General features: G+C 39.2%; 1 protein-coding gene across 11 annotated transcripts in view; it reads left to right on the forward strand.

The window, feature by feature from the left end:
- EML4 (EMAP like 4) overlaps nt 1-27,173 on the forward strand; it is a 158,701-nt gene that overhangs the window by 20,028 nt on the left and 111,500 nt on the right. For 2 of the 11 annotated variants that reach the window (XM_080586110.1, XM_080586113.1), the window contains exon 1: nt 21,857-22,353. The exons of 4 other annotated variants lie outside the window; for them this stretch is intronic. In XM_080586110.1, the coding sequence (XP_080442236.1) occupies nt 22,287-22,353 (67 nt within the window). In that variant the 5' untranslated portion in view covers nt 21,857-22,286. Of the gene's footprint in view, nt 1-18,108; nt 18,167-19,999; nt 20,170-21,856; nt 22,354-27,173 lie in introns of those variants that run through there. 5 more of the 11 variants (XM_080586119.1, XM_080586120.1, XM_080586109.1 and 2 more) reach the window with 5 other exon arrangements.

Below are 27,173 nucleotides of genomic sequence, written 5' to 3' on the forward strand. Positions count from 1 at the left end.
CCTGTCTTCAGGAGTGGATTTGCCTTCTGAAAAAGAAATGTGTAGCGTAGGCTGACTTATACAGCAATCTTAAAAATAACATATAAACAAATATATCATATTTTTTTGAGCCAAAGAAACCGTGGACTTGAATGCAGCTAATGATGTAATTATCCTACTATCCATCACTATTTGCTAGCTGCTACCTTGTTATGGTAGTTATATTTTCTCACCTGGAATGTGTACATATTTTAATTGGGTTTTACACTCCTTTGTGTGCTAGAAGAAGCAGCCAACCTAATTCTGTCTCTTAGCATGTGTATATTGCATGGAAGTAGCCTCAAATTAGTGACTTAATAACTTATTTTTTCATTTACGAGGCCAGATTGTGAGTTCGATATTCTAAAGCTAGTATGTTGTGGAGCAGCTAATCACAAGAAAGGTGAATAAGTATCAGATTGCAGAATTTTTCTACATTATAAATATGACCATATGTGCTTTTGAATAATTCCAGATGGAAGTCTGCTGGCTTATAATTCATTGTTTTGGACTGAATTTCTTCAGAATTCTTTTTTTTTTTTTTTTTTTTTAACTGGCGAATTCATAGGTGTACAAGCAAAAGAAAACAAAGGAATGAAGGAATGTATTTGGTTTGCAAGGTGTATAAATCTAATCTGTTCACCTACTTACTTTCTTTGCCCCCAGCATTTTGCTTGCATAGCTGAGCTATCACAATTCAGGGATGCGTTAGGTTTAGATTGATTATGTAGACCTTTGTTTAGGTTATCGTTATATAGTCCCTAAGTGATCGCATTTTTAGTGTGTGATTATTTTTTAATAAGTATTTTTTAAAAGTGCATTCATATGCTTATCAAGAGTGTTCCCACAGTGAATGTGAAACCTTTCAAATAAAAAGGTAAATATTTGAGAAAGTTACAAACCTCTGAAAACAATATTATAATGGAATTGTTTTGCAACCTTGACTCTGGCTGCCAGCACTAGTGCACCCTGCAAATGCTTTGAAAGAAACATGCTTTGAGAGCTTGCCAGTTTATTCTGTTTAATGATTCCCTGCTCAAAAGATTATAGGGTACTTCATGTTTATCAGATAATTTAAAGACCCATTTGTTTCAAAAGGAGCCTTAGAAATAAATATAAGCCTAGTCCATGTTGTTGAAGGCAGCAGTTAAATACAGACTCAATAATTGCATCTGTGCTTACTTGGCAAGGTGGGAAAAGTGCAGTTTTACATTACAGTTAATGAAGTCGCAGTTGTTCCTGTATCTCAGGTTGCTTGGGACTTCCTTGCTTGAGGAGTGGTTTTTAATAAGCACTCCAGTTCTCTTGCCCTACTGCTTTGTGCAGCTTGATCATCCTTGATCCCCGTAGGGAATGCTCCAGTTGTATTTCAGATCCTTGTTACTGCCTGTTTGCCTATTCTTTGTGATGAGGCACTGGGATATCCCCTGGTAACACGGGATGGTCACTGCCGGTTTTCCTCAGCATGTCTATTCGTGTGTTCCTTGTTCTTTATTTACTCATTCCTCACAAGGTTTGAACGGTGTTTTATAAGTTAATGTTATAGGAAATGTTAACTGTATCCATGTCAATGGATTCTTTATTTCATTCAGAACATCACATGGGGTTCATGTGTGACCAATTAATAACGTGGATGATGGGCTTGGCATCAAAAGTGCTTGTTCGAAGTTGCTTATTCAACTTCATCCTCCCTTGTTTTATTTCTGCTGTCACAGTCAAGTTCTGGAGTTTAAGAAAGGCTATGTGCTTTGTGTTGTATTTATTTCATGAAGATAGAGAATTTAGTCTTGGCCGTGACAATTGCAAAATCAGAATATCTGGAAAACTGATTTTCATGGGTGAGAACTTTATGCTTCTTTTACTACTTTTTAGGGCTAAAAACATTGATAATTGATTATTCAGAAGTCATGTGAAGTATAAAATAGGATATTTTTGAGCCTTGTAGCTTTAAAACCTTGGTAAGGCGCCCCAATGACTTTCAACTGGTTGTTAAGTAAAGAGGTTATTTCCATGCTTTGAGGTATTAGCTGTTCATGTCTGCAAAATGCTGATTTTCTTTACGTAACGTAAGAAAACAGAAAAAGACTGTGATGGATCCTTTTTATAATAAATGTAAACTTGAATAAAATGTGAACAATTTTATTTTTTCAGATCAACTTCTACCAATGTTACAGGAGCATGTAATTTAAGAGAGAAATTACCCTGATTTCTCAAGAAGCATTGTATTTTATATCATGTTCATGGAAAAGTGCAACTGAGTAAAATAGCTTCTGGAGTACAGAACCTGCTGTACAGTGCTATTTCTGAAATGCCACTAGGAAGGAGGCCAGGATTAGATGTAGAGCAAAATTTAGTAGTATGGAGAGGACTGTGATTGCTAATGGTAAGCATTTTCTCATGCTCGTCCCATTTTTACACAGTAGTCTTTACATTGCTTAGAACATCTTAGGAGGAATAGCCAGAAATGTGATGTGCCTTTGTGGCCATCTTTATTCATGTTTTTTTTTTTTTTTTTTCGTTTGTTTTGTTTGTTTGAATTCTGTATTTTAAAGGGTTTTCTCATTTTCATAAAAAGTGGCCCAGGTCTTTCATCTAAGCAGGTGAAAACAATTCTGTGCAGTTAGATACTCCTGTTGGCTTAACTGTGTCTCCGTTGGTGTGTGAATGTAAACACGTCCACAAGCCCTTGTGGATAAGGGGTAGGGTATTTCCATGGAATTGCTTTGAGAAACTAAGGAGTGAAATAACTTTTGCTGTACTTGGCTTTGACTTATCATGGTCACTGTTGTAGGACCCCCCTCAGAAATGTTACTTTGTGGGTGAAATCCTAAGTGCTATTCCTTTCATTTTAGCATTAAAGATGACTTGCTTGGTGATCAGTTAACCTGGAAAACTTGCCTTGACACGTAAAGGTGCACATGTGCAGTCCAGTGGGGTGCTCTTTGCTTGTGTGTTTTTTTTTTTTGTTTGTTTTTTAGCAGTTCATGTGGCACCAGAGAAACACTGGCATTTTTTTTTTTAAGCTCTGGTTGTTCCTCTGTAGCAGCAGGCTTTCAGGAAGACACTATCACCACACCTACCAACAGTTCCTTCTTCTCTAGGGACTCCTCGGCCTCACATTTCCTACAAGGTTGGTAGGATCCAGCTACTTAGAAGCACTGGTTCAGATCATTCTGCAAGGTGACGGTATTTTGCATAAGAGCCACAAGCCCTTGAGCAAAATTGTTGCAGGCTGGCTCTTGTTGCAAGGCTTGTGCTCTTGTAAGGGATGTAGGTGTGTGGGGGTGCTCCTTAGATTTTGGAGTAACTTATGTAAACCGTGTTTGGAGCAGAAATTTGTAGACTGCACGAATTTTCTGTTCAGAGCACCAAGAAAATGTCCGTGGGGTGTAGGCAAAACAAAAAATGGATGAACCAGTTACGCTCAGTGTTTCCACAGGAATTGCCGTTGGTTAGAAATTGGGCATGAAGAGCACAGGCCCATGTGGAAGTAATTTACTAGAGCTATGAGGAATTAAAATTTGGAAAAAGAAAAGGGGGTGCTATAACAGGAGGTGAAGCTGCCTCCCCCAGGTGAATGTGGGCTAGCAGAATACAACAGACAGACTTATATCTCTAAGTAAATGCTTAAAGATGGAATTAAAATATGTTAATCTATGTAAAACTGAAGGCAAATCATAGGGAGGAGAGGATGCATTAGGGGCTATTAAAAAAACATTGCCAATGCCTTTAAATTCTTACAGGGAGATGGCAGAGATGACAGGTGGGATTTTTATTTACTTGAGATTAATTAAAGAAGTGCCAAATATTATTACAAATTGATGATCCATACTGTCCTCTCTTATAGCGCAAAAGCTGCTACATGAGTATGTATTTTTTTAATAAGTAGTAATTTTTATGATATTCAAGTATTATGTAGTCTCACTTCATAGTCTGAGTTGCCACAGGCAATTGCAGTAACCAAAATGTGCTGAAAGATAAGATGCTTGCATTGCATAAAAATCTAGGGTATTTTAAATGATTTATTTTCTCCTGTTGTTGAATGACATAGTTGAATGTGATAGAATTAATTTCGTAGAGAAGTTTATCTGGTTTATTAAAAAAAAATAAGGCTTCTGGCACAAATATATTTATAAATAGATAAAGATGTTACAGCTTCTGAAAAATACACATTCCAAAAAATACCTTTGATTTCTTTGCTATTTCTGTAGAAGTGTTTGAAATTTTTAGTTTGAGATATCTGAAGAGGAAAATGGTAGGCACATTCCTGATTCTGCAAAAACTCGCTGAAAAAACTCAGTAAAATTGCTCACAAAAGGAGTTGCAGTTGCTTAGAAGTTACCCACAGGAAGGTGTTCACAGGTTGCAATCCTAAAGCGGTGAGTTAAAAGCGCCAAACTTTAATAAAGCAATAGCCATAGAGCACTTAAATATATAGAAGCTTGGCTTAGACAGTGGTCTCACCAGCTTTTTGTGGTGGTCTTTGGTTGTCCAAATAAGAACAACTTGAGTGACACATGGAGACCCCTGGGGGACAAAAGTGTGCAATTGTGTAATTCAGGTTTTTTGATACTTCTAGTAGAGGCAAATAAACCTCTAGTCTGTTTGACCTTCCAAGTTTAATGAATCACGACACCAACATGAGACACGACTGCTGACTTTCTTCAAATGTCTAAGTTTAGTCCATTTTCTAAATGGTTTAACTAAGATGTATCTATTTAAATCCTGAATTTCTGATGCTGCTCTCTCTTGAGTCATGAAGTGCCTCTCATTCACTTAGAATGCATTTTCGTAAATGACACTTTACGAGTACACAGACAGGAATTTGGAAACTGATAAGTGTTGGCATCTTTAGTCACTGATCAAGCTCTGCCACACTTGCTTTACGGGCTTCAGTGTGTGTGTTGTTTTTTTTTCACCTTACATCTGTGCATATAGGATTTATTATTTGCTTGTTAGCCAATTTGCAGATGTGTTAGTTGGGTTATTTTTATATTTTTTTTTTTTACAGTTGAGGAAAGAGCAAAACCTGCTGGAACTAATGTGCATAGCTTACATGATCAGTGTAGGTGGTTTTGCTTCAAGTAGATGTAATGCTCAAAGTGTTAATTTGCAATTCTGCAAGAGTGGTGAGGAGTTTAACATTTAATGTGTTTCCCATGTTTTTTACGGTGTTCCAGCAGTACCAATTCAATACATTCTATGGTACTCATTTTGTCAGATGTCCCAGAAGACTTGGAACTTTCTCTAGTTTCCCCTCCTTTTTTGTGATTTTTCTTTTTCTTGCATAGATAAATTGCACCCAACTCAGTACCTTTTGTACAGCTCACATAGAAGCTCTTATAATAAAGGCTATGTTTTCCAAATGTCAATACTGATGTTCTTAGCAATGTTTGAGTACCCTCTCTCTGCATTGTGTCTCAATCTTCTTATTTGTCTATATATTTATTTAAATTACAGACCTTCTCCTTTTAGTACATGAATTGTCAGTATTGTAACTTCTAAAATTACTTTTTCCTATGCCTAGTCACCTGTCTCCTCAATTTGTTTGTGGGCTTCTTGTTTTGTAAATGACCACAACTTTAAGCACCATTGCTGTGAGGGTCAATATTTTTATGACTTACAGTACTGGACCAGCCTTCAAAATAGCAGTTTTGATATGAAAATAGCATTTTCATTAGCCTGGTTGAGGTGTGCCCTTGTACTCATGGGTAACAGGAAGATCAGTGTGTGTGTGTGTGTGTTCTTGTGTATAAAGGTTCGGGTTCCTTTTTAAATCTCTTGAAGATCTTCACTGTCCCTGAAGCAAAGCTCTTTATTGGTCATCATGAGTTCAGTGAGAAAACGAGCAAGTGTCAGTTCTTCATTCAGAGTTCTATTACATCTCTCAACATCATTTCTTAAGAAAAGGGAAAATCTATGCTGAGCATCTCTACCTTTGTATTGCTGAGCTAAGCCTTTGGTATTCTAAATGCTTATGTTTTCTCCTTTGTGGCTGGATTTTCATTTGTTTAGTTGTTGTGACCTACGTGTAATAGATAACACCTTCAATATCCGCTGAGTGCACTGGGTCCTACATTTTTCACCTATGTAGGTTTCTGTAATTCATTTCACCTTGCTAGGAAAAGTAAATTATGGTTGGATTCCAGACTTAAAAGTAAATTTCAGTTAGTCTCCTAAAGCTAACATGGACTTCAGACATACAGTATCTTCATTTTATTTATTAGAAAAAAAAAATTGTATTCCATGTGTAGAGCAGAATGATTCATATTGTTTGAAAGCTTACTATGTTTCCATCCACTTCCAATTTGAACCATCACACTGAAAGGACAGCCTCTCCTCCTTAGCAGGCCTTCTGTAGTGAGGACTGTCCACCAACATAAATTGAAGTTACCATAACAGGCTTTACTGATATTTTTTTCAGTACACACAACAAAAGCACAGCAGGCTGGGTAATATCGAGTGTAAATCTGTACTGTTCCTCTCTCTCTGATGGAGTTCTGTTGATTAACATCAGCTGAATTTCTGGCCCTCCATGTCCAGTTTCAATTCCCAAACACAGCAATACTGCCTCTGTGAGACACCAGGAGGACATGTACATTGGAGCAAAGTTTGTTGAATCAGCTGTGTTACAGAAATCTATTTTCCTTGGATAGTTTGTTACACATTTTATTGTGACTTTGGCTAGCTATCACATTTCCCTGGGTTTATCTGAAGATTTTCCACAGTGAAGTATTTCTGATGCAGATAAATTGAGTGATACATACATATTTAATAAGTGACACCAAATTTGTTGAAACAATGATAAATTAGTCATTGAATTGTGACTTCAGAACAGGATCTAGTGGGAGTAAAACAACAGAGGGCATTTTGGAAAGAAAACTTCCATTTCAGACTACTTACCGTTTGTCCCAGATGTGTGTTCCTTGTCGAGTCTGTACTGCCAGAATCTTTGCTACCTCTTGTCTGTTGCTTAAGGGTAAGCAATGGAAAGGTATGATCTTCTGTATGTAACGTAGATGTCCATACGTATGGATATATCAGAAAAACTGTGTTTGTATTCGTTTTTTTTTTTTTTTTTTTTTCTGTCCCACCGTTGCCCTTAAGAGTGAGTGTTGAGTGGTGACCTAACCTTTTGGAGCATCTGCTGACAAGGCTATGTCAAAAGACTGTAGTGTAGACCTACTCTTGCATTTTGGCTGGCAGTACATTTTGTCTTGTTGGTATACTACATTTGTAATCCTATACTAAGCATGACCTCTGAGAATAGATCGTAGAATCACTGAAAAACGTAGGTTGAAACCTCTGGAAGCCATATGGACCAAGACCCCTCTGCCCCTATCAGCGTTGGCTTCAAAACTGATTGTCTTCCTCGGGGTCTTGGCCTAGCTGAGTTTTGAACTTCTCCAAGAATGGAAATGCTGTAACTTCTCTGGAGGTGAAGGAAAAAAAGAAATATGCATTAAGAATGGTTAAGCACTACAACAAGTTGCTGAGCTGGAGTTTCCCTCATTGCCATTTGTGATGTTTGCCTCATGCATGCCTCTTTGATGTATACCTCTGAGAAGTTTGGCACTCTGTTCTCCATAACTTCTTTCCTCTGAGGTAGTGAAGATGAAAATTAGATGCCTCTTTGTCTTTTCTGTAGGCTGAACAAGCTTGTTCTTGGTGTCACAGCTCATCACATGCGGCAGCCTGCTTGCCATCTTAATGATCCTTGACTGGGCTCTCTCTGGTTGGTCAGTCTTTGCTATGCTGGGAGACCCCAAAATTGGACACATGCATAGGTGCCGTTCAGAAGTGAATAATCATTTCTGCCAACCTGCTGGCTACACTTTTGCTCATGCAGAATGTGTGGTCAGCCTTAATGACTTCAAGGGTGCCACGACGGCTCCTGTTCGGTTTGCCCGCCTGAGTCCCTACTGGTAACCCCAGCCTGTATTGCTCCGTGGGATTATCCCTCTGCTGCAGGGCTCCACATTTCTTTGCTGTATTCTGTAAGGCTGCTGTGTTTGACATTTTGCCAGAGGATTGCTTTCTGTTCAGTCAGACATCATGGTGGGCGTTAGGAAGTTGCAGCTGAAAAATACTGAGCAGTGAACTTACTAGAGAGAGAACGGGGATGGGGGAAACGTGTTTCCAGCTCAGAAATGGTTGATGTGTGTGAGCTTTGTGGAGCGATTTCCCACCACGCAAACGTGACGAATGTAGCTGCGAATGGGGGAAAGCGCTGTGCAGAGGAATGGTTTTGAGCACAGCACAGCAGCTGCGCTGGAAGGCTGCAGGGCTCAGCCCAGCCATCCTGTCCGAAAGGTCTGAGGGTCTGTATGACGGTCCTTCCTTCTTGTGTGTCGGGGTTATACACCTCCATTCCTGCTCCTTTTCCTTGCCATCTCCCTCTCCAACCCCCTTCCCTCCTCCAAAAATTAACCACAGCCCACGGTGATCTGCTGTTTTATGACTGGTACTTACTAGGATAGCGAGCTTAAATCCTAGCACAGAAGTGGGAAATTCCTATTCCTTAAAACCAGCTGTACTGCAGAGGGGAGAAGCTGTGAGCTTGGCCGTGCTGCTCCACAGATGCAGTGTGGCCATTTCTGTACAGCACACCTCATGGGTTTGGTAGCACAGCTGTCTGGCTCGCCAGGTGTGGGCACTGGGAGCAAATGGGGACGGAAATGGGGGGAGGTGTGAGAGGGATTTTGTTTGTGACACAGGAAAGTGTTCAAGTGCATGTGTTGGTTATGTCATACTAGATCTCTGTATTGTAGCATCTTTGGGAAGTATTGCCATTTTAGAGATACTTCTCTACTGCTTTGGGTTACACAGAAAGTATTGACAGGTACTTATGTTCAAATTAATGTATTTATTTCAAATATGCACACGTACCTTTGTGTAATTAAGGTAAAATCCTACTGTCGTGCCTTAGTCAGTACGCTCATTTTGTTAACCTCACTAGATTCATTATTACTTGCACATTATTTTTTTTTTTGTTTGAGTTGGACTTAGAAAAGTTTGCACAATAACAAAGATGTATTTGCATGCCTTTTAACTGTGCCAAGTAGCTTTTATTGTCAAAAGATACAGAAGCATGTTGGCTTTGCAAGCACGCAAGCATTTGGTAGATGAATTAAATGTGTCTATGTAAAATCTCTTTAATGAGACATTATGATGAGTGAACGTTATTTTTCATTATACCACAACTCACTCACTATCAAACTTGATGGTCAGAACATCGCCTGCAAAAGAAAATTGTGTCATAGATCAGAACTAGTGTTCTTGAATGAGCAAAAAATACATACTTTGCTATAGAAAATTCCCATACGAATCACTTAAGTGTTGATACAATTTGTTTGAAGGTTACGATCAAACTAGGTAACACTTTCTCTCCAAATACAGTCTTTATTATTATTATTTTTTAAACTTAAAATTCTTGCAGTGAATTTGGAAAAATCTATTCTACGTATGAGTTTATACAGCTGTACATGGTACTAGTATGAGTTATTGCCATGTCAAATATAAAAGAGACTGGAGACACATTGACCTTTTATTCTTAAATCCAGTTTGCTGGAAGCACAGAATAAAATCATGATCTTCTGTTGCTTAAGGTGCTGGAGGAATAGGTTGATGCCAGCAGGAATACTTACAATAGAGAAGAATGCCTTCTGCTTTGAGTAAAAGCCCGCTTGCCATACCTTGAGGAGTAGTCACACTCTTAAAATTAATCCCCTACCAAATACACGGGAAAAAGTGAGAGCTATTTCAGCTGGCAGCCTAGCATGTCTTGAAAATTAATGGAAGGTGTGTGATTTATTTTATTTACTTTGATTGTTGGGAGCAGTGGTAGGTGTGGAAAGTGAGTGGTGTGTTTCTATTTATATTTTCCTTTCTACATGTTGCCTGAATCTTATCCAGCTGTGGATAATAAAATAAATAAAATACCGTAATGTAATATACATATATGAAACTGGAAATCTTAGTCTTTCTTTTGACTTAGTCAAGATCATGTGCAATCTCCAGGTTTCTGACACAAATCCTTAGCTAGTTTATCTGCAGAAGACAGCTAATTTTTATGTAGTTCTGTTGATTATGGGGTGCATGTGCCCATGCGTAAGCATTAATTTGCAGTTTAACTTGATTTTTAAATTTCAGTCAGATTGACAGAACAAGATTCTTTAAACACCTTTAATCAATTTTGGAGAATTGAATTGCTTCTCTAATATCTACTAGTAATCTGGTAACTGTGGCAGCGTTGGTTTGAAGATGGGATGGCGCCCATGACTGTGGGATGGCTCCCATAACTGGGGTGTTGAAATGGAAAAACACAGGATTTTTAGGGAGGACAGGCAGGGGATGTGAGGAGGGGGCGTATGTCAAGGTCCTGCACCTGGGCTGGGGCAATCCCAAGTACAAATACAGGCTGGGCAGAGAATGGATTGAGAGTAGCCCTGAGGAGAGGGACCTGGGGGTGTTGGTTGATGAGAAGTTCACCATGAGCCAGCAATATGTGCTCACAGCCCAGAAAGCCAACCATATCATGGGCTGCACCAAAAGCAGCATGGCCAGCAGGGTGAGGGAGGTGACTCTCCCCCTCTGTCCTGCTCTTGTGAGACCCCACCTGGAGTCCTGCATTCAGATCTGGGGCCACCAGCACAAGAAGGACACACAGACTTATTAGAATGAGTCCAGAAGATGGCCGAAAATATGCCCAGAGGGCTGGAGCACCTCTCCTATGAAGAAAGGCTGAGAGAGCTGGTGTTGGCTGATGGAGCTAGTGTGACTGACTTTGGACAGAGTGATTTCATGGATTCAGCCAGGTGTGGCAGTGGGAACTTGGAGCTTCATATGAAATTCCACAGGAGGAAATTATCAGATTGCCTGTGGGATTCTATACATTATTTCCTTTAAGAGGGCATTGTTAGCTTGGTGAGAGTCTTTCTGATACTTTTCCCTGGTGTTACTGGCAGGTTATAAATATTGTACCCTTTTTGTCAGTTGCATAGGTTTAAATGTTAGTAGCTATTTTGAGAAAGATAATCACTAGAAGCTTTTACTGTGGTCCTCCAAAAACACCCTAATACCTTAGAGGATACAGAACCTTAAATGCATGATTCTTATTACACATTTTTTGAGGATATACTGTGGGTTTTTTTAATTTAGTTTTGGTAACTGGTGGTGTTCTTGTAGATATGCTTTGTTGTTGTTGTGTTTGTTTTTTAATTCAAAGCTTTGCATAATTTTAGCAGATTCTGTGGTTTCAGCAGATTCTGTGGTTTCAGCAGAAATAAGGCAAAGGATTCTAACTAAAGCACTTGAGCTCTAAAAATGTCAGATTATAATACCTTGTCAGGAAGAAATCTGGTGATGACATTTTGAGTGTGTGGGTTTTTTTGTTTGTGGTTTTGTTGTTGTTGTTGTTTTGCAAGCTGCTGAAACATAAGGCAAAAGTTTGTGTTTGGAAACTGCGACTTGTAAGTTTCCTGGTATGCAGTGGTCTCATCTGGAATTGCCTAATGCCCTTTCTGTAATGCAGGAGCTCTTAGCATTTCCTCCTGTGCAGACAAAGCAGGTCTGGAGCTGATGGTTAGTCCATAACCATGTGCCATTTTGCATTCAGTGAATATCGTGCTGAAAGAAGACAAAACTTCATTTGTGAAGGGGGATGAAAAACCTAATATGGAAAAAAGCAAAACTTTTTCTTTTTCCTGTGAATTACATCAGGGGATATCTGGAAGCTGTGAGAGAAATTGGGAACATAGCTAGAGTGAAAATTGAAGAAAAAAATGAAATTAAAAACAAGGTTGAAGCTGAATTGAAAGGCAATTTAAGACACCTACTCACTGACTTCCGTGTGATCAGCACCCACCACATCTTGCTGTGCTCCGGGGCTTAGCAGCTGCATTTCTTCATTCCCCCAGGTGCAGGCAGGTGTTTAAAACAACTTGCTGGCAGGGATTGTTGGCAGGATTTGAAGATACCAAATGGGCACTTGCTCTAGGAGCTGGGAAATTACGTTGCAGTCTGTTCCAGTCTGTTTTTTGTGAGTGATAGCAAGCCTCCCATGTCTGTATTGTCTCAATATTTCCCATTGTTAGTGGATCAAGGTGTGTGAAGCTGTGACAGCTGTGATTAGCCTTGCCATTTTCACTTCCAGTTAAGTAGTTAGAAAAACAGTTGTTTTTTTTTTTTTCCACTCTGTGTGCCTTGAAAGTCCAGTGGCAAATCTCCAAAGGTGCTTATTTAACCAGCTGAGGCCATGCATGATTACCATGTATTGTAATGACAGTGGTAATTACCCTGCTTAGTAAGCATGTACAATTCCTGCTTGCTTACAGGAAGATTATTTGAATATTCCCTAGGTGTAGCTTGGGGCAGTGGGGAGGTGGATCCCCGTGCTAAAAATAATGAAGGAAGATGCACATTTGTGTGTTGCATCAGTTTTCAGCATGCTTAAACTAATGTCATGTGCAAGAACATGTCTCCTTTAGCTGATATTCTGAAGTCTCCTGACAAGTTTAACTGCTCCAAACTAAACAAAACCACCCCTTGACATGTACACACACACGCAGGTCATTTGTAGAAAGCTGCATTCACTATACAGGTTTTGGGGGGGGGGGCGTAATGAAGCTAGGTGAAACCCCAAAGAAAATGTTAAGAGGGTTAGACACGCTGGTTTAGGGCAGTGCAGCAACGGAGGGCTGCTGGCTCATGCTAGGACAGAGCAGCTCTTTTAGGGGCAGCGGTCATTGGACAGATACGTCCTCTCTTTTGTAAACCTGAGTGTCTTGACCAGTGCAGTCTCTTTTTCCTCACAGTGGTAGTCTGGTTCGTTCATCCCTCCTCAGGTAACGCAGGAAGATGTGGTTGTGACACTTCGATGTTTATGTTTTGTTCTAAATTCGGGAGGATCTGCACTTCAGGGGCAGGTTAAATTGCACTGAATATAGTAAAGAATCCAAATGCTGTCAAAAGGTGTGAGTAACAGGTGACTCCAAATAACTTGGGGCAAAGAAAGCTTGCTCGCAGTTTCTTGCAGAAAGAAAAGGTTAATAATGGTTTGTGTGAGAAGCTAGTGGGAAGAAACGGTGGTGTTAGCTTTAACTAAAATATAGTATTTTGAGTTTGATCACTGTGAGTTGAAGCCTCATCTAATTACACGAATGCTTTCTGAAAAGGATGTTAGGTGTCTGTACTTCTCTGGTTTCTTTGTCCCCCAAGAATTGGAGAATGGATGTGTTAGGTATATGTTAAAAGGTGTACTTTTAAAAAAAACAAACAAACAAACAAAAAACAAATGACTGAAATCCTATATGGCTGTATTGGCAGTGTTAGATTTCTGGAGAATAGAGGGGGCTTACAGCATTTGCTTACTCTGGAAATGATGTATTGCCTGTTCATGGGTCAGCACAAAAAAAGGTAAGGAAGGGGCACAAGGAAGGGGCAGTCAGTCAGTGATGCAGAAGAAATTTGAACCCTCAGCTGACTGTTTGTGGAAGAGAGACCTTTTTTAAAAGGTGTTGCTGAGCTCTGTTAAGGGCTTGCTTTTCCAAGTTGAAATGATTGTTGCACTTGTTGATGTTTGGGACAATACTGAAACAGATTGTAACATCTTTTCTAATGGTGGCAGTGGAGCAAAATGAACCCTTTTCGGGGAAAGGCCCATTATGAGGCTTTTGTTGTAATTTGCTGTAACAGGGCTGACCTGAAACAGTCTTTTCTACTTCTGTGTGCTAAAGCCAGAATCTCTTGATTGCAGTTTCTGGAGATTCAGTAATAAATGTGTCTTTCCTGAAAATACTGATTGTGTGTTACCACATGTGTTCTCCTCTTGAGCTGACCAAAGCAACTGCCAGTATGAAGTATCTTGTATGACTTCCATAGAGGTGCTTAAAAATAACCAGACATTCCTCTTTTCTGTTTTGCTTTAGTTGTAGAATAATATTTTTGTTCTCTGCTTTGGTGAGTTTTGTGTTTTGCTTGAATGTAGTTGATATTTAAAAAAAGAACATAAATGGTGTTCCCAGTAGGCTAAGTAGCTATTGACCTAAACATTAAGGCTTAGCTTGGAGACTTAAGATTAAAGTAGAACTTACATAAATGAGCTGTTAGCTCCTATATTTGAGGCACTGATTTATTTTCTGCGCTCTTTCTCACAGAGTTTTTAGGTGTAAAGTAACAATAATGGCATTGTTAAGAATAAGCAATGGAAATGTAATTCCGCCTTCATTAAGACAGACCCTTAAACCGCAAGTTCATGTGCGCTGGTTCCAAGCCAGTGCTTTCCTTCTGGTGCATCCATCCCCGCAGCTGGAGCTTTCTGAGCAGGGTACATCCCCTGGCTGCTCCTGGGCCGTTTGAAAGCAGCCGTGACCGGGCAGTGGACCTTGTCCATCAGCTCTGCAGGTACAGCTAGGACAGCTCCTGCTGGCTGCCTGTGCTTTATGCGGTTCAGCCCTCCTCATCATCTGGCCCTTCCTGGGACTGCAGCAATGGAAGGAATAATGCAGGCAAATAACTGAACCCTTCTTGTTCCAGGGACCCGCCTGCTTGAAATACACTCATGAGTACGTGTTGCAGTGTTGGCTTACATTTAGAAAGTGTCTGGGGATGGTAGCGACAGCCCGTGCTATGAGTTGCTTTGGGGAGGTACTGCACTGTGTAATGCCTGTTCTCGATAAAGCAGGATTACATTCAACTTGGAAGACAACAGTGAAGAAGCAAGTGAAATGTTTTGTGCTGCTATTGTAATACTGCAGAGTGGCAGAGCAGAAAATTACACTCGTACCTAGGCTGCTCGCTCATGATCTCAAAAGCAGGGAATACATAGGCATGGGACAGAAGGTCCTTACCCTCTAAAATGTTAGAAATGAGTCCTGTATAAGGTGTTTTGAAGGAAGGAGTGTGTATGCCTAAAAAGCTTGCATGGGGAGCTGGCATTACTGTTTGTGCTTTTGTAAAACAGTCTGGCACATCTGACAAAGTGAACTGGGGTAATAAATTGAGGCTTTTTATTATGATTATTTTCTTCATGTGAATCATTGAACTTGAATTAAAATTTGAACTTGACTGTGGTTCACAGAGGAGACTAAAAAGTGCAAAATTGATTTTAAAGGTCTCTAAATAATTAAAGATCTCCAGATACTGCTACATATGGGAGTCTGAAGTTACAATTAGTACTGTTAAATAGTGTTAAAATATTGCTGTATTTAATAATAATAATTCATATAAATGTGTGGGCTGGAAATTATACCTAATGATGTCTTGATACTGTGAGGAACTCTACTAGACTGCAGTTAAAGTGAAATAAAATTAATTTCATTTTTGTTGCTTGAATTTTACTTCAAATTGTGTTCCAGGGGGCTTAATCACAGGCCAGTGCTCCTTACTTCTTTTTTTGTACGTACAGTACAAGGTCTGTTAGAAATAAACAAGCTGTATCTATACAATCAACATTAGCTGATCACTGATACAGATAATATCAGAGGTGTAATTAAAGTTGTGTGCCTTAGGGTGTTTTGCTTTCTTATTGCTTGTGGTATACATCAGGTTTTTTTACACTGATTCTGGTTAGCTGTAGGATTTAAAATTGTCATTCAAAAGTACAGATACAGTCTTTTGCTATTCTGTGTTTCTTATAACTCAGAGTATGAAGGGGGAAGACTTGTATTTTCCTCCACCAAAGGATTTTTTTTTTTTTTTTAAAATAGAATTCTGCATTAAAAGGTATTTGTTGGATTTTGGTCTTACTGATCTGGAAAGATGAGCTAAGCTGTACAACGTGCTTTAACAGGTTCCCTCGGTTTTGAATGCCTGCCTTTTTATGCAGTAAATAGAGACACCTGACTGCGGTTTGCTAAATTCTATTACAACAGTTGTAATTATTTAAACTTAGATGTGTCAGCCATGATTTAAACACTTCAGTTAGCAGTTTAAAAAGGTCTTCCTCCTCTGTCTCCACCCCCACACCTTTTACTTATTTAAAGCTAAAGTTTAGCTTGGACTCAAAAATGTTCTGAAAATCTTTGTAATAGAAAAAGGAAACTAAGTCACGATGTTTGTCAGTCCTAGTACAGGCAATATGTGGTTTTGTTGTGAACATCAAGGCTGTTAATAGTTGCCCAATTGTCGTAAATAATACGCAAAAATACAGCTAAAGTGGAAGCTCTGAGCTGATAACTGATGCCAGCCCAAACAAGCCCAGCGAATTTGTGGAGGAAAGATTTATTTCCCTCCCTCCTACCCCTTCAGAAAAATTCTTGATGGCATGCCTCTAACTTAGGAAGGAAAGAAACTCGAATAATTAAATTTAGATCATAAAAGTTTAAGTAACATCTGGTCTCAGAGAGAAGACATGTCTGGAGGGGGGGAAAAAAAAAAAAGGGAAGCTGGTAGTAATGCAGCAAGACTGAGTCAACAGGGATCCTTCAGAAAAAGGGAATTGAACCCAATACAAGAAGTCATAAAATACTTGAGATAAACGTATGGGAGGGAAACCAGAAGGGTGATAGGTCTGTGAAGCAGATGGTCTGCACTGTAATGTGTCACCTTACAAATATAGAAAGTAAATGAAATGTTTCCTTTTCTAATTGGTAGTTAAAGGAAAAAGTAGATGGGGCTGTGGTGGTGAGTACTCCAGTTCTGTGGGCTTTACTTGTTTTGTCTGGTTAATAAGAACAAATATCTCTTTACTTAACATTCTGTAGCCTGAGAGTAATTCGGTCTGGTGCAGTGAAGCTCTCGCATAGGAAGATGTCATGGCCAGCTGAATATGCCAAAGAGTTCCAGTAGAATTTAAGGATGAAGGGGTTGCTCTGTTCCAAAAATGTGCATTTTTACCTTGAATGTGATTAGCATGATGAAATGACAAAAATTGTGTAAGAATTGTCAGTTATTTAATTTAGTTAAGACTAGCCAAGCTTATCAAGAAACACGAGGTAACCTGATGAAACAGCAAGAGGGAGTGACAAGGAGACAAGAAAATCACATTGGACTAAGAGGATTTACAGAGGCTTAATTACTGTCTTGTGAAGGAAGGAAGCAGGACAGACATGAGTGTGCAGATCAAAACAGGACCTTGGTTTAAATAAATCCAGAGTTGGGCAACCAAATTTTAACTACAGGGAGGAAAATAGATCGCTTTATCTAAGTGCTTGCCTCTAAGGGATCAAGAAAAGGGGTGGGGGAAATGTATGAAACAATGGAAAGGTAGAACATCGCCTGTAAACAATGAGCAGCCGGTGAAACTAAATCCAAGGAAAAGGAAATACTCCCACCCACTCTTTTCTCTATCCTTGTTCTCACAGAATTAATGTTTACATTGAAAAACACATCTCCTGCAGAGACTACTAAAGCAGAAAATTCTCCTGAGAATTGAGATGATTTAGACTTTCATATAGGAAACAAGTAGGTGTTACAGTAAATAATCAATTTTTAGAGAACTATAGAGTTATCACACTTCTCGACATAAGCATGTTTCTGAGTTTTTTTGTTTTTCAGAAGGAAGCGTCTCTGAATTTGTTATTGACATAAATGGAGAAGCAAATAATGACCGCTTTCAGAAACATGGTGTTGGTTAGGTGTACCAGTATTCTCTCCAGCCTGGCAGTTTTTGTCTGAAGAACAGCCCTACGACATGTGTAGCTCATGACCTCTGTGTGCAGGTCATGAAGTCCTCCAGAGTCTGGAGGAACGTTCCCTTGGCGGTGTCATTCATTCACTTCCCTTTTTTTTTTCCTTTCGTGTCACATTGGGTCTTCTTGTCAGTCCTTCAGATTTCTGAGATCCATTGTGAAGTCTTCAAGAGATTATGTAGGAGTTGTAAGTGGGGTGTGGATATTTTGGCATATCACACTGGAGACCCATCTAATCTAGCAGATGTTATCTGATGTTTATGCCTCCACCTGTTGTGGTAGAGACAGCTCCATAATTCCTGATGAGAAAATAACCTTTTCTTTTGATGCTCAGGTTAAATCCTAACCAATTGCCATTAATGAGCACCAAGTGGAGTTAAATGTTTTCAGAGGGTCTTTAAACTTCACTGTGCTCTTAGCAAGTATTCTTACTCTTATTCACCACGTTACAGAGTACGTCTGCAAAGCAGTTTGTATGCCTGCTGGACTTATACTGGATTTGTTAATTTTTTACCCAGGTATGTGTGTATAAATACTTGACATGTGAATTGCTTTTGTAGGCATGTTCAAGCAGAAAACTCGTGCTTCAAAGTCCGTATGTCATGGATGCAAAGTACTTTCTTGGGCATGAGGAGGCCTCATGTCAGTGTTATCTCAATACATACTTCTGAAGCTTGCGAAAGGAAGGTGTTTAACTTCTCTACTTAGGGAGAAAAAAAACTTTTATTACTGTTTGCATTGAATTATGGCAGTTAATCATTGTGCATGTGTGTGTTCATGGAGAATGTATTCATGATAGCAGTAAACATTACAATTCAAGTTGTTTTCTGCAATTCTGCTCTCAGTGAGATCTACCAGTGTATGTTTTTTTCCTGTTAGATTCTTTAAAATATTTTTTAAATCCAGTAAACGCTGGTTAACAGCATCTTAACCAAAACAATGCTCTTGTGATGTTTGTTTGTAATATTGTTATATATTCTGAAGCACAGTAAAGCAGAAGTATAGTTTTGCAACCTGAAGTATAGTTCAATATACTGAAGCAGTAGATGTGACAATTAATGCGTTTGTCAAAGACAACCAAACAAAACAACAGCAATCGCATTGTTTTCTTTATTATCACTCAGTATTCACTTGGCAGTATCAGTTTACAGTAACTGAAGGAGGAATACAAGGTTGAAATTAAAAATAAAAAAGCTGTTTTTACCAATTGTATAGGAAAGCCTGTAGTAAAGCTTCCTACACACTTGGTGACCTTTAGTACAAGAACATGCTGGTGTTTGTCCAGTCCTATATCTTGTATTTAACTTCTGTCATAATCATCTTATTTAAAGAAAGGTACAAAACCTCCCTGCCAGAAAAAATGTGGTGTGATCTTCCTCCTTTGTCTTAATAGAAGTTGTTTTAAATCCTTAAGAAGGGTGCTTTATGTCTCATTTTAAAGTACTTTTTTTTTTTCATCTTGTCTACGATGTCTGTTTCAAAAACTGGCGCTTTTTTGTGTGTTTTTTAATGCCTTTTTTTGTTAGTAATAATCTGCATGTATGCACTCCTGAAGAGAATAAGCGATACTTTTAGGAATGATTGTATTTTTGACTTTGCATTCATTAAATATAAATGTCTTTATTAACATAAGTACAACAATACTTGTAATTTGAGCACTATTCTGTTTTGGAGGAAAATACTAATATAAGTTACATAGCCTGTATTAGCAGTTGTGAAAATGCTTCTTTTCCAAATCTGTATTTCCATTAGAGTTCCTAATATAAAGGAGAACAAAGTCTTTGGTAAACACGTTTTTTTTCCTCCTGTTCTTAAAATTGTTTTGAAGGCAACATATTCTTGTACCAAAATCATTCGAGCAAGACATTTGATTTTGTTTTATATTGCCAAGGTAAACCAAGAATCATTTAGATGGTAAGCAATGTTGAAATGAGGTGTAACAGAGAAGAATATGAACATCCAGCGTTGCCTTTTTGTGAATCTTTTTGTGCATGTTTATTTGTGGTCAGTTCGAAGGAAGTAAGCACTTTGCATCCTGCTAAGTGTGGGAGGCTTTAAATATGTATAGTTCGGTGTTAACTTTTTTAAAACATTACTTGTGACTGACATATCCTGGTGTAGTTTACTCTTCCCGCTAGCGACCTTGAAAGCATGTCTGTGTAATAATTGGTTATTGCTGGAACAAAAGATAGTTCTGTCTAAGATTTGTTTGAATTCAGGAAGCTGTGTTTGCCAAAGTAAAAACTTGGTGACGCAACCATGTCAGGTTTCAGCAGCCACACCTCTGCGAAGCAGTTTCAAGTTTTCAGTTTTAACCTTTGTTCATAGCTGTATTCCTCTTCCAGCAAAACATCAGAGGCGGTTTTCTTCCGTCTCTTGCAGTGGAGCTGTTCTGAAGGAATGCTGAGGTTCTAAAGGAAAATCGGCAGCAATTACTGTTGAGATTGGTGGGCTTCAGTAGCTTTGTGCTAAGGTAACTGAATGATAGAAGGACAGATGGACTCTCTTCCCAATCCTTATGGTAAGGATAACTCTAAATATTCCTAAGTATTGAATGATGAAGGTGGTGTGAGTTTTGCAGAACAGAATGTCATACTGAGCTGTGTTTGATACCTGGAAGAAAAAAAAAAAAAGGCAAACTGCCACCACTGGACTCCAGTTGCCTTCCACTGTGAAGGGATGATGGATCAAATTGAACCGGAATGTCTTCACTGCAGTAATACAGTCTTCAGTGTGGCTCCTGGGCATTGCGTTAAAGTGTTGTTTATGTTGGAGCATAATGCAAGAATACCTTTCCAATGGGCCATGCTGCTGAAAGCACTTCTTTTAGAACTGCATGAATATAGTTTTCAGTGTTTTATGACAAGGATTTGCTCTTCTGTAATTATGGATTTATAAGAATCCCTTCAAAATTAGTGATTTCTGGAAGGCAATTACATTTCTGAAGCATATTTCACTATGAGCCTACTGAGCTGTTGAGTTTGTCTCCTTGCCCGTGTGCGATGACCTCTGTTTCCGTGTTGCACTCCAGGGAGTGCGAGACTGGGTATTCGATTAGCACAATGTCTCTCCATTATTAAACTGAAAGTGACCAAGTAATTACAAATTAGATGTTCTAACTGCTTTGGGGAAAAACAGCTATTTCCAGAGTCTTGAAATCAAGTCCTGAAGGATCGTCATTTCACAAGCAGATCCATCCATTCCTGTCTGGAGCCATTTGTATTTATGTATGTCCGTATGCATGCAGCTAATATCTATCAAATACTGCAGTTTTATAGCGGAGCCTCTGAAATTTGCCCTTCAGATGCAAAGTTAACATTTGCTAAGCTCGCAAGTACTTTAAGCATCTTTTAAAGTTGTTTGCTAAACATCTGGTAAACCTGAAAAAATCCTGATGCTCTGTTGGATGTTGTTGAGCTTCATCATGCCCCACTCTTACAGTGACTTGGGTGGATGGAAGGGCTGAAATCAAGTCCTGCTCTTGGAGAGCGTTCAGTGCCTTGTTAATACTCCTCTCCAGCCAGGTGCAATGCTAGGGGTCAAACTCTTGTTTAGAACAAAAGGAAATAAAGAAATCAATCTTCTGCAATTAGTTTGTGAAGGACCAACAGGAGTGGGTGGTGGAGCCTCTATAGTTTCTTTGTCACTGTATTTGGCTATGCTTTATTTTCTTAATGCCCCAAATTATCATCAAGTAACTGGACAGCTTCATGGAAATCAGTCTGTCTGTGGTGAGCTACCTTTAAATATGGCATCATCTTGAATACAATGTGACATTCATCAGCATGGTCCACAGCTGATGAGTCAAAATGGGCATGCAAATTTCTTCTTTTAAAAGAAGGCACTTTTTTCCCCTAACTTGTCAAGAATGCCAAGTTTCTTTCTTAAGTTTCTGCTTTCGGAGTCACCTTCTTCCAGAGCTACTCAGCACAGCTCTTCTCTTAAGTGCCATGGAGGAGCTGATACAAGTGTACTCTGTACCATAAAGAACTAAAACGTAGCTTATGATAGTCACAGAACAGCAAAACAAATGTAAAGAATTGAGGTTATTTCATGTCCAGTATTGTTTGACTCAATGATCACCAGATTCAGAGGGTGTTTGTTTTTTTTTTTTTTTTTCAGATTTTAATATGGCTACTGAAGTATTTACTGTGGTTTTCCTCTTTTTTTTTTCTTTTCAGTTTTTCTCTTTGAATGCATTCATAGTCATTGATATAGATTGACTTTCTTGCTGCAATGCAAATGAGGACCTACTGTGCTCAGCGTGGTCAGAGTTTGCATATGCCTAGGACGCAGTGAATGTCTGCAGAGAATGTAGCTTTGGCTTTACTCAGAGTAAATCTAATGTGTGTTAGATGCAAGATACCTGAAGTGAGATCCAGATCCTCAGAGTGATAACTCCCAAATGGTAAACAAAAGAAAGCTGTGCATGCCTCTGAAGAAGTTTGTAGAATGTACTTCCACTATGAATAAGGAGAATTGCTCAAGCATCTGATGTTCATCAAAAGTTTCCATGAAAAAAAATATTTTTGTTTTCCGTCCCTGTAATAGTCAGAATTTGCAGGCCTCAGATGAAAATGAAATAAAAACACTTGCTGGAAATGACAGTAAAAAGGAAGTTCACAACAGCTGTTATAGATGGAAAAAACCCCTCGTTTAGCTTCCAGCATATTGACTGACTACTGCCTTCCCCTTGGACCACAGAGTAAGTAGTAAATGCAAAGGTGATGTGAAAATGGGATGGTAGAAGGAAGACTTGGAAAACACATGAAATATAATCTAATTTTACAATGTTGTAATTGAGCGTTGCCTTTCTGGCTCTATTTAGACATTCATTTATAACTTGCTGTGTGAGAACCTCTGAGGGGGTTAGGATATGCTGTGTTTTTTGCTTAGTTGGGAAATATGTAAAATTCAGAGCATTGATGACTGAGTACTTACATTTATTCTATGCAGAGATGATCCTTTTACTTGAAGACAGATTTACGTGATATTCACAGTCCATAAATCATTCTTGCATTGCCTCCCTGCAAGACTATTGGCAACAGTGTTCGTTATTCAAAATATGCCTGTTTTCAATTAGCTCAAGGAAAGTTCTCTAGTCATGGAAAGAGCATTCATCTCTACTACCTGCCCTGAGAATGAACACCCAAATACATTTGCATGAAGATTACCAAAGTTTACTCGAATAAGTAGTAGTACGTGCTGAGTTTTAAATGGCAGAGGATGGTAAGATTTAACAGAGCTGCCTTTGAAACTTTTCTAATCCCAAGATTCAGAGTTGTGATCAGTTGTTGAATAGACCCTCGAAGATGTGGAAGTGCAACAATAAGACTTTTCAGATTGGAAAAATCTCAAAAAAAAAAAAAAAAAAAACCCACACACAAAAAAAAGGCCATCTGTGGCCAGTGCAGTGTATGCTGGAGTGAGCAGATCACTGTACAGATGCTATAATGTATCATTTCTTAATGGCAAGGCAAGGTGGTGCCTTGCGTGTTGTAACTTCTCTTCTGGACTGGATGGGAGCATAGTACTGCTATTTGTTGATTTAACGACAACTTTCTGTACACTCTGTATAAAGTCTTCCCCCTTTATATTTTCGGGGTGGGGAAACAGAGCTCTAAGCATTATTTTGTCGTGTACAACGCATAGACACCCTTTGCTTTTTGTTTGTGACTGCCCACTTACTGGTCCTTTGGTTAAAGGAGGTTGCTTGGGACTTGTAATTGCAGGTTATAGGACAGATTGTTCTGTGCTTTCGCAGTATTTCTTGTGTAGTTAGTTCCACTTCTCTTGTATTGACTTTTTTTTCCTTCACTTGAAGAAAAGGCAAAGGAGACTGCCAACTTTCACAAAAAGCTTCCCCCTTCTCCTAAAGGGGAATTGAAATAGTTTTGTCTGTGACTTTTTCCATTGAAAAACAAGTTTGTGTGAACTGACATACCTATAAATGAACAATGTCCCATTAACACAGTAAATTTCAAATCCCTTTTTTGAAGGCAGAATGGGTGATTTTGATTTGTGTGAGTTCGCCAAAGCAGATGTCAGTTGAAAACTTAGGGCTTGCATTTAGCTGGAACAATGTATCTGGCCTTCAAATCAGGCATTTTTTCACTGCCTGGTCAAGGATGAAAAACTAATTTTATACTGTTTTGCAGTTAGTGAACAGATTTTTAGGAGTACAGAATTAATGTGTGCATGTTTGCTATTTCTCCAGTGAAAGATGTGTTTTGCTTCTGCACTTTTTGATGCATCAAACTGTTGATGTAGGTACAACATGTTTTTTAAGGAACATCTTGTCAGCCTGTTCTACAGGGGAGTAGGGACTTCTTGAGAGTACATGTGCTCACATGTGCGTGCATGAATCTGGAAGAGTCTGTTTTGTGAACATACACTCAGCAATGTCTGCTGCTTCTCAAATGTGATGATTTCCATGAAGTAATATTGCCACATTTGTTTAGATTAAAATCACATTGTTCTTTGTTTGGGCTGCTAGGGAAATACGAAACAGCTATTAATAAGTACTTACCTCGTGATCAACAGAAATGGGTCATTTTGTAACGCGCATAAAACTGAGAGAAATATAGTCTGTGGCAGGATCCACTGAAGCCTGTTGTTCAGGTGTAAGGGCTTAATGCTGAAGAAATATGTCATTATATATATATGAAGAGGAAAGGAAAAGAAAGCCCTGGTCATGATAAGGCCAAGAGATGACTTCTATACGTCAAGATAGGCAGTTAGCAAGTTAATACATATTACGTTTTCTCTTTAGATTTGTGTGTGTATGTGTATGTACCTAGGCTCTCAGGTTTTTGAAAACTCAAGCGGATGGATGCTCAGTTCATATGAATTCAGGTATTATATGGGTAGCTCTCTACAGTAGAGCATCTGAAAAAATCACATTTGTCTTTTAATTGCACAATAAAACATAATTGCAGAGCTGGGAACAGAGAATCTGTTACTTAAGTATAGGTTTTGTGGCTTAATCACACCAATATGCTTCCCCTTTACAAACATTTTTACTTTCTTGTATATTCCATCCCATGTAAACACCTTCTGTTTGAGGAAAATCTTGAAATTCCAAAAAAACACGTTTGTATCTGGAACAGGAAGAGGATAATTTACAGCGAGACTCCTTATTATACTACTTTTTTTAACTGGCTTAACAAACACTTAGTAAGATGGGAATATAAGGTTGCCCCTGTGCCACTGAGAAAGCAGTCAAAGCAAGTGTGGATACAGCATTGGTACTGCACTCCAACTCAGCAGGGCACACGGAAGAGGGAAGCACCATCCTCATACACAAATAAACAGTGCCACTTAGTGTGCTCAGTTGTAGGGCTGGCGGTTAGGTCTACTTGGATTTCCTAGTAACGGGGTTAGAGTTGAGGCTAACAATTCAGAAGAGTCCTGGTAGTTGAGCTGGTGGAGCCTTTGCCCTTGACTTCTGGGAGAAGAAGGGTTGAACTCCGAGAATAAATAGTGTTTAGACTTATGTGCATCTTGGGTGTCTTAATGTTTTGTTATGGTCAGAAGTGTTCTCTGGGAGAACTTCTCTGAGGGGTTACAGCAGCCCTAAATTAAACTGTTTAGGATGGGTGTGACGCTACACTGGGTCATGAAATGTAGGCAAAAACTAGTAGCACAATTTGGATTGCTTTTCAGGAACAGATGATGCTCTTTAACAAGCTCCTTTTCTGTGCCTTCCAGAGAGGTTTTTTTTTTTTTTTTTCCCCGAATTTAAACATCCTGTCTCTTCAGATTGTTTGGATAGAGCTCGTATGAGCATGAGGAGGACAGAATAGATGCTGTGTCTGAGGAAGCGCTCTATTTAACATAGTCAAAGGCTGATATGTTCCGAATACATAGAGGCATAAAAACTGCTCTTTATTACTGAGGGGTGATATATTTGAAGGGGTGAATGGGTGGAGGAGAATAAGGGGGGAGGAGGAGGAAGAGAAGAAGAAGGTAGTATGATGACTTTCTTCCAGCCCTAACTGACAGGATCTCTGCTGCTTACACAACTTATGAAAAGGAAATAGTTCTAATTGTTTTTCATGGATCATTGGTTTATGGGCTTTGTTCCAGAAAACCTTCTTGCAGAGAATAATTTAGTTAAAATGGTGACACTAATCAAGTGAAACTGAGAGCGTAGATTCTCAGGGAGTTCAGTAACAGGATGTTGATTTTTTTGTTGATGCTTTCTCCCAAGCCCAGTAATGGTGGGCTTGCTGCAGTTATTTGACTTTCCTAGGTGGCATGAGAGCTTTGTGTGACTTTTTTGTTGGTGTGTGAGTAGCTGTCTCTGACAGGAGCCGAGGACCTGTGAATCTGCCAGGGTTCAGGCTGGAAAGGCAGAGGATCCTCAGTGAAGCTTCTGGATTTGAGGAGGTGTTTTCTAAAACTGATTCTCCTTAACTACATGTCTGATCCATCTCCACCTTTGGCAGAGACAGTGTTTTCTAGAAGACTGAGCATGTGCTGATACTGGGTCCTGTTGGCTTCCCCAGAACTAGGAACAGCGGCAGGTAGTGCTCAGATACAGCAGAGGGAGGGATCTTGGCTCCAAACCTCAGTTGGAGAACAAAAGTTACCAAAAGCCATTTCTAAACATATGTCAGTGGGCCTTCCCACCAGCCTCGGTGGTCTTCCCCTAGGTTCACAGCCATCTCCCTCTTACTGCCTGGCTGCGAATACAGTTCAGGGGTGGATCAGGTCAAGAAAACCAGTCAGCTGTGCTTCAGAATTGCTTCATCTGAGATTCCTAGAATGATCAAATTCCTGTTGCCTAAAAGATATGTTTATAAACAATATTATAGTTTTCTGAAGGAGCTCCTTATTGCTGGTAAATCCTGTACACCTCCATGAGCAGGCTTGTTTTCATCAAGTTGCTGGTTTGAGCTAGGAATGGAGATTTTGTTCCTTTCTTGTGAGTACAAGCTTTCTAACTGGTCTGCGGCGCAGGAGTAAGTGAAACCACGAGGTGGTATGAATTTGTGCACGGTAGACATTGAGGCGAGCAATGCAGTGGGGTGGCAGTAGATCCTGGAGCTAATATTGCTGCTAATCACAACGTTATATGGAAAAGCAGTTGACAATACATAGGTGTTTCATGTGTTTTAAAAGATGTACGTGAGTTTAATGTGAGTAGTTAAATAGTAGTGCCAGCTTGAAACCTTCTCTAAGCTGCCCATCAGCCATTTCATCCAGTGGCATGAGGGTAATGGCTTCAGGGGACGTCTGGTAGCAATGAAAACTTGAAAATGTTTAAGTTAGAGTGAATTTTACAGATCTTTCTTACTGTTATATACAACTAACATCTTTGTCCAGGATGAGTTTGTTTGCTTTTTGATATGTATATGGTTGTTGTGTTTGCTTTTGCCTACATGAAATCCCCAAACAAAATTAACTTGCTGCAGTATATTTTCAAACCAGTTTAAAAAAATACAGAATGTTTTAATGTGATGTCAAACATAACCACGTCTTGTTTCGTAGAAGGGAAGGAAAGAAAAGGACCAGAGTACT

This window comes from Anser brachyrhynchus, assembly GCF_964034855.1.
Source record: "Anser brachyrhynchus genome assembly, chromosome: 3".
Lineage (NCBI taxonomy): Eukaryota > Metazoa > Chordata > Aves > Anseriformes > Anatidae > Anser > Anser brachyrhynchus.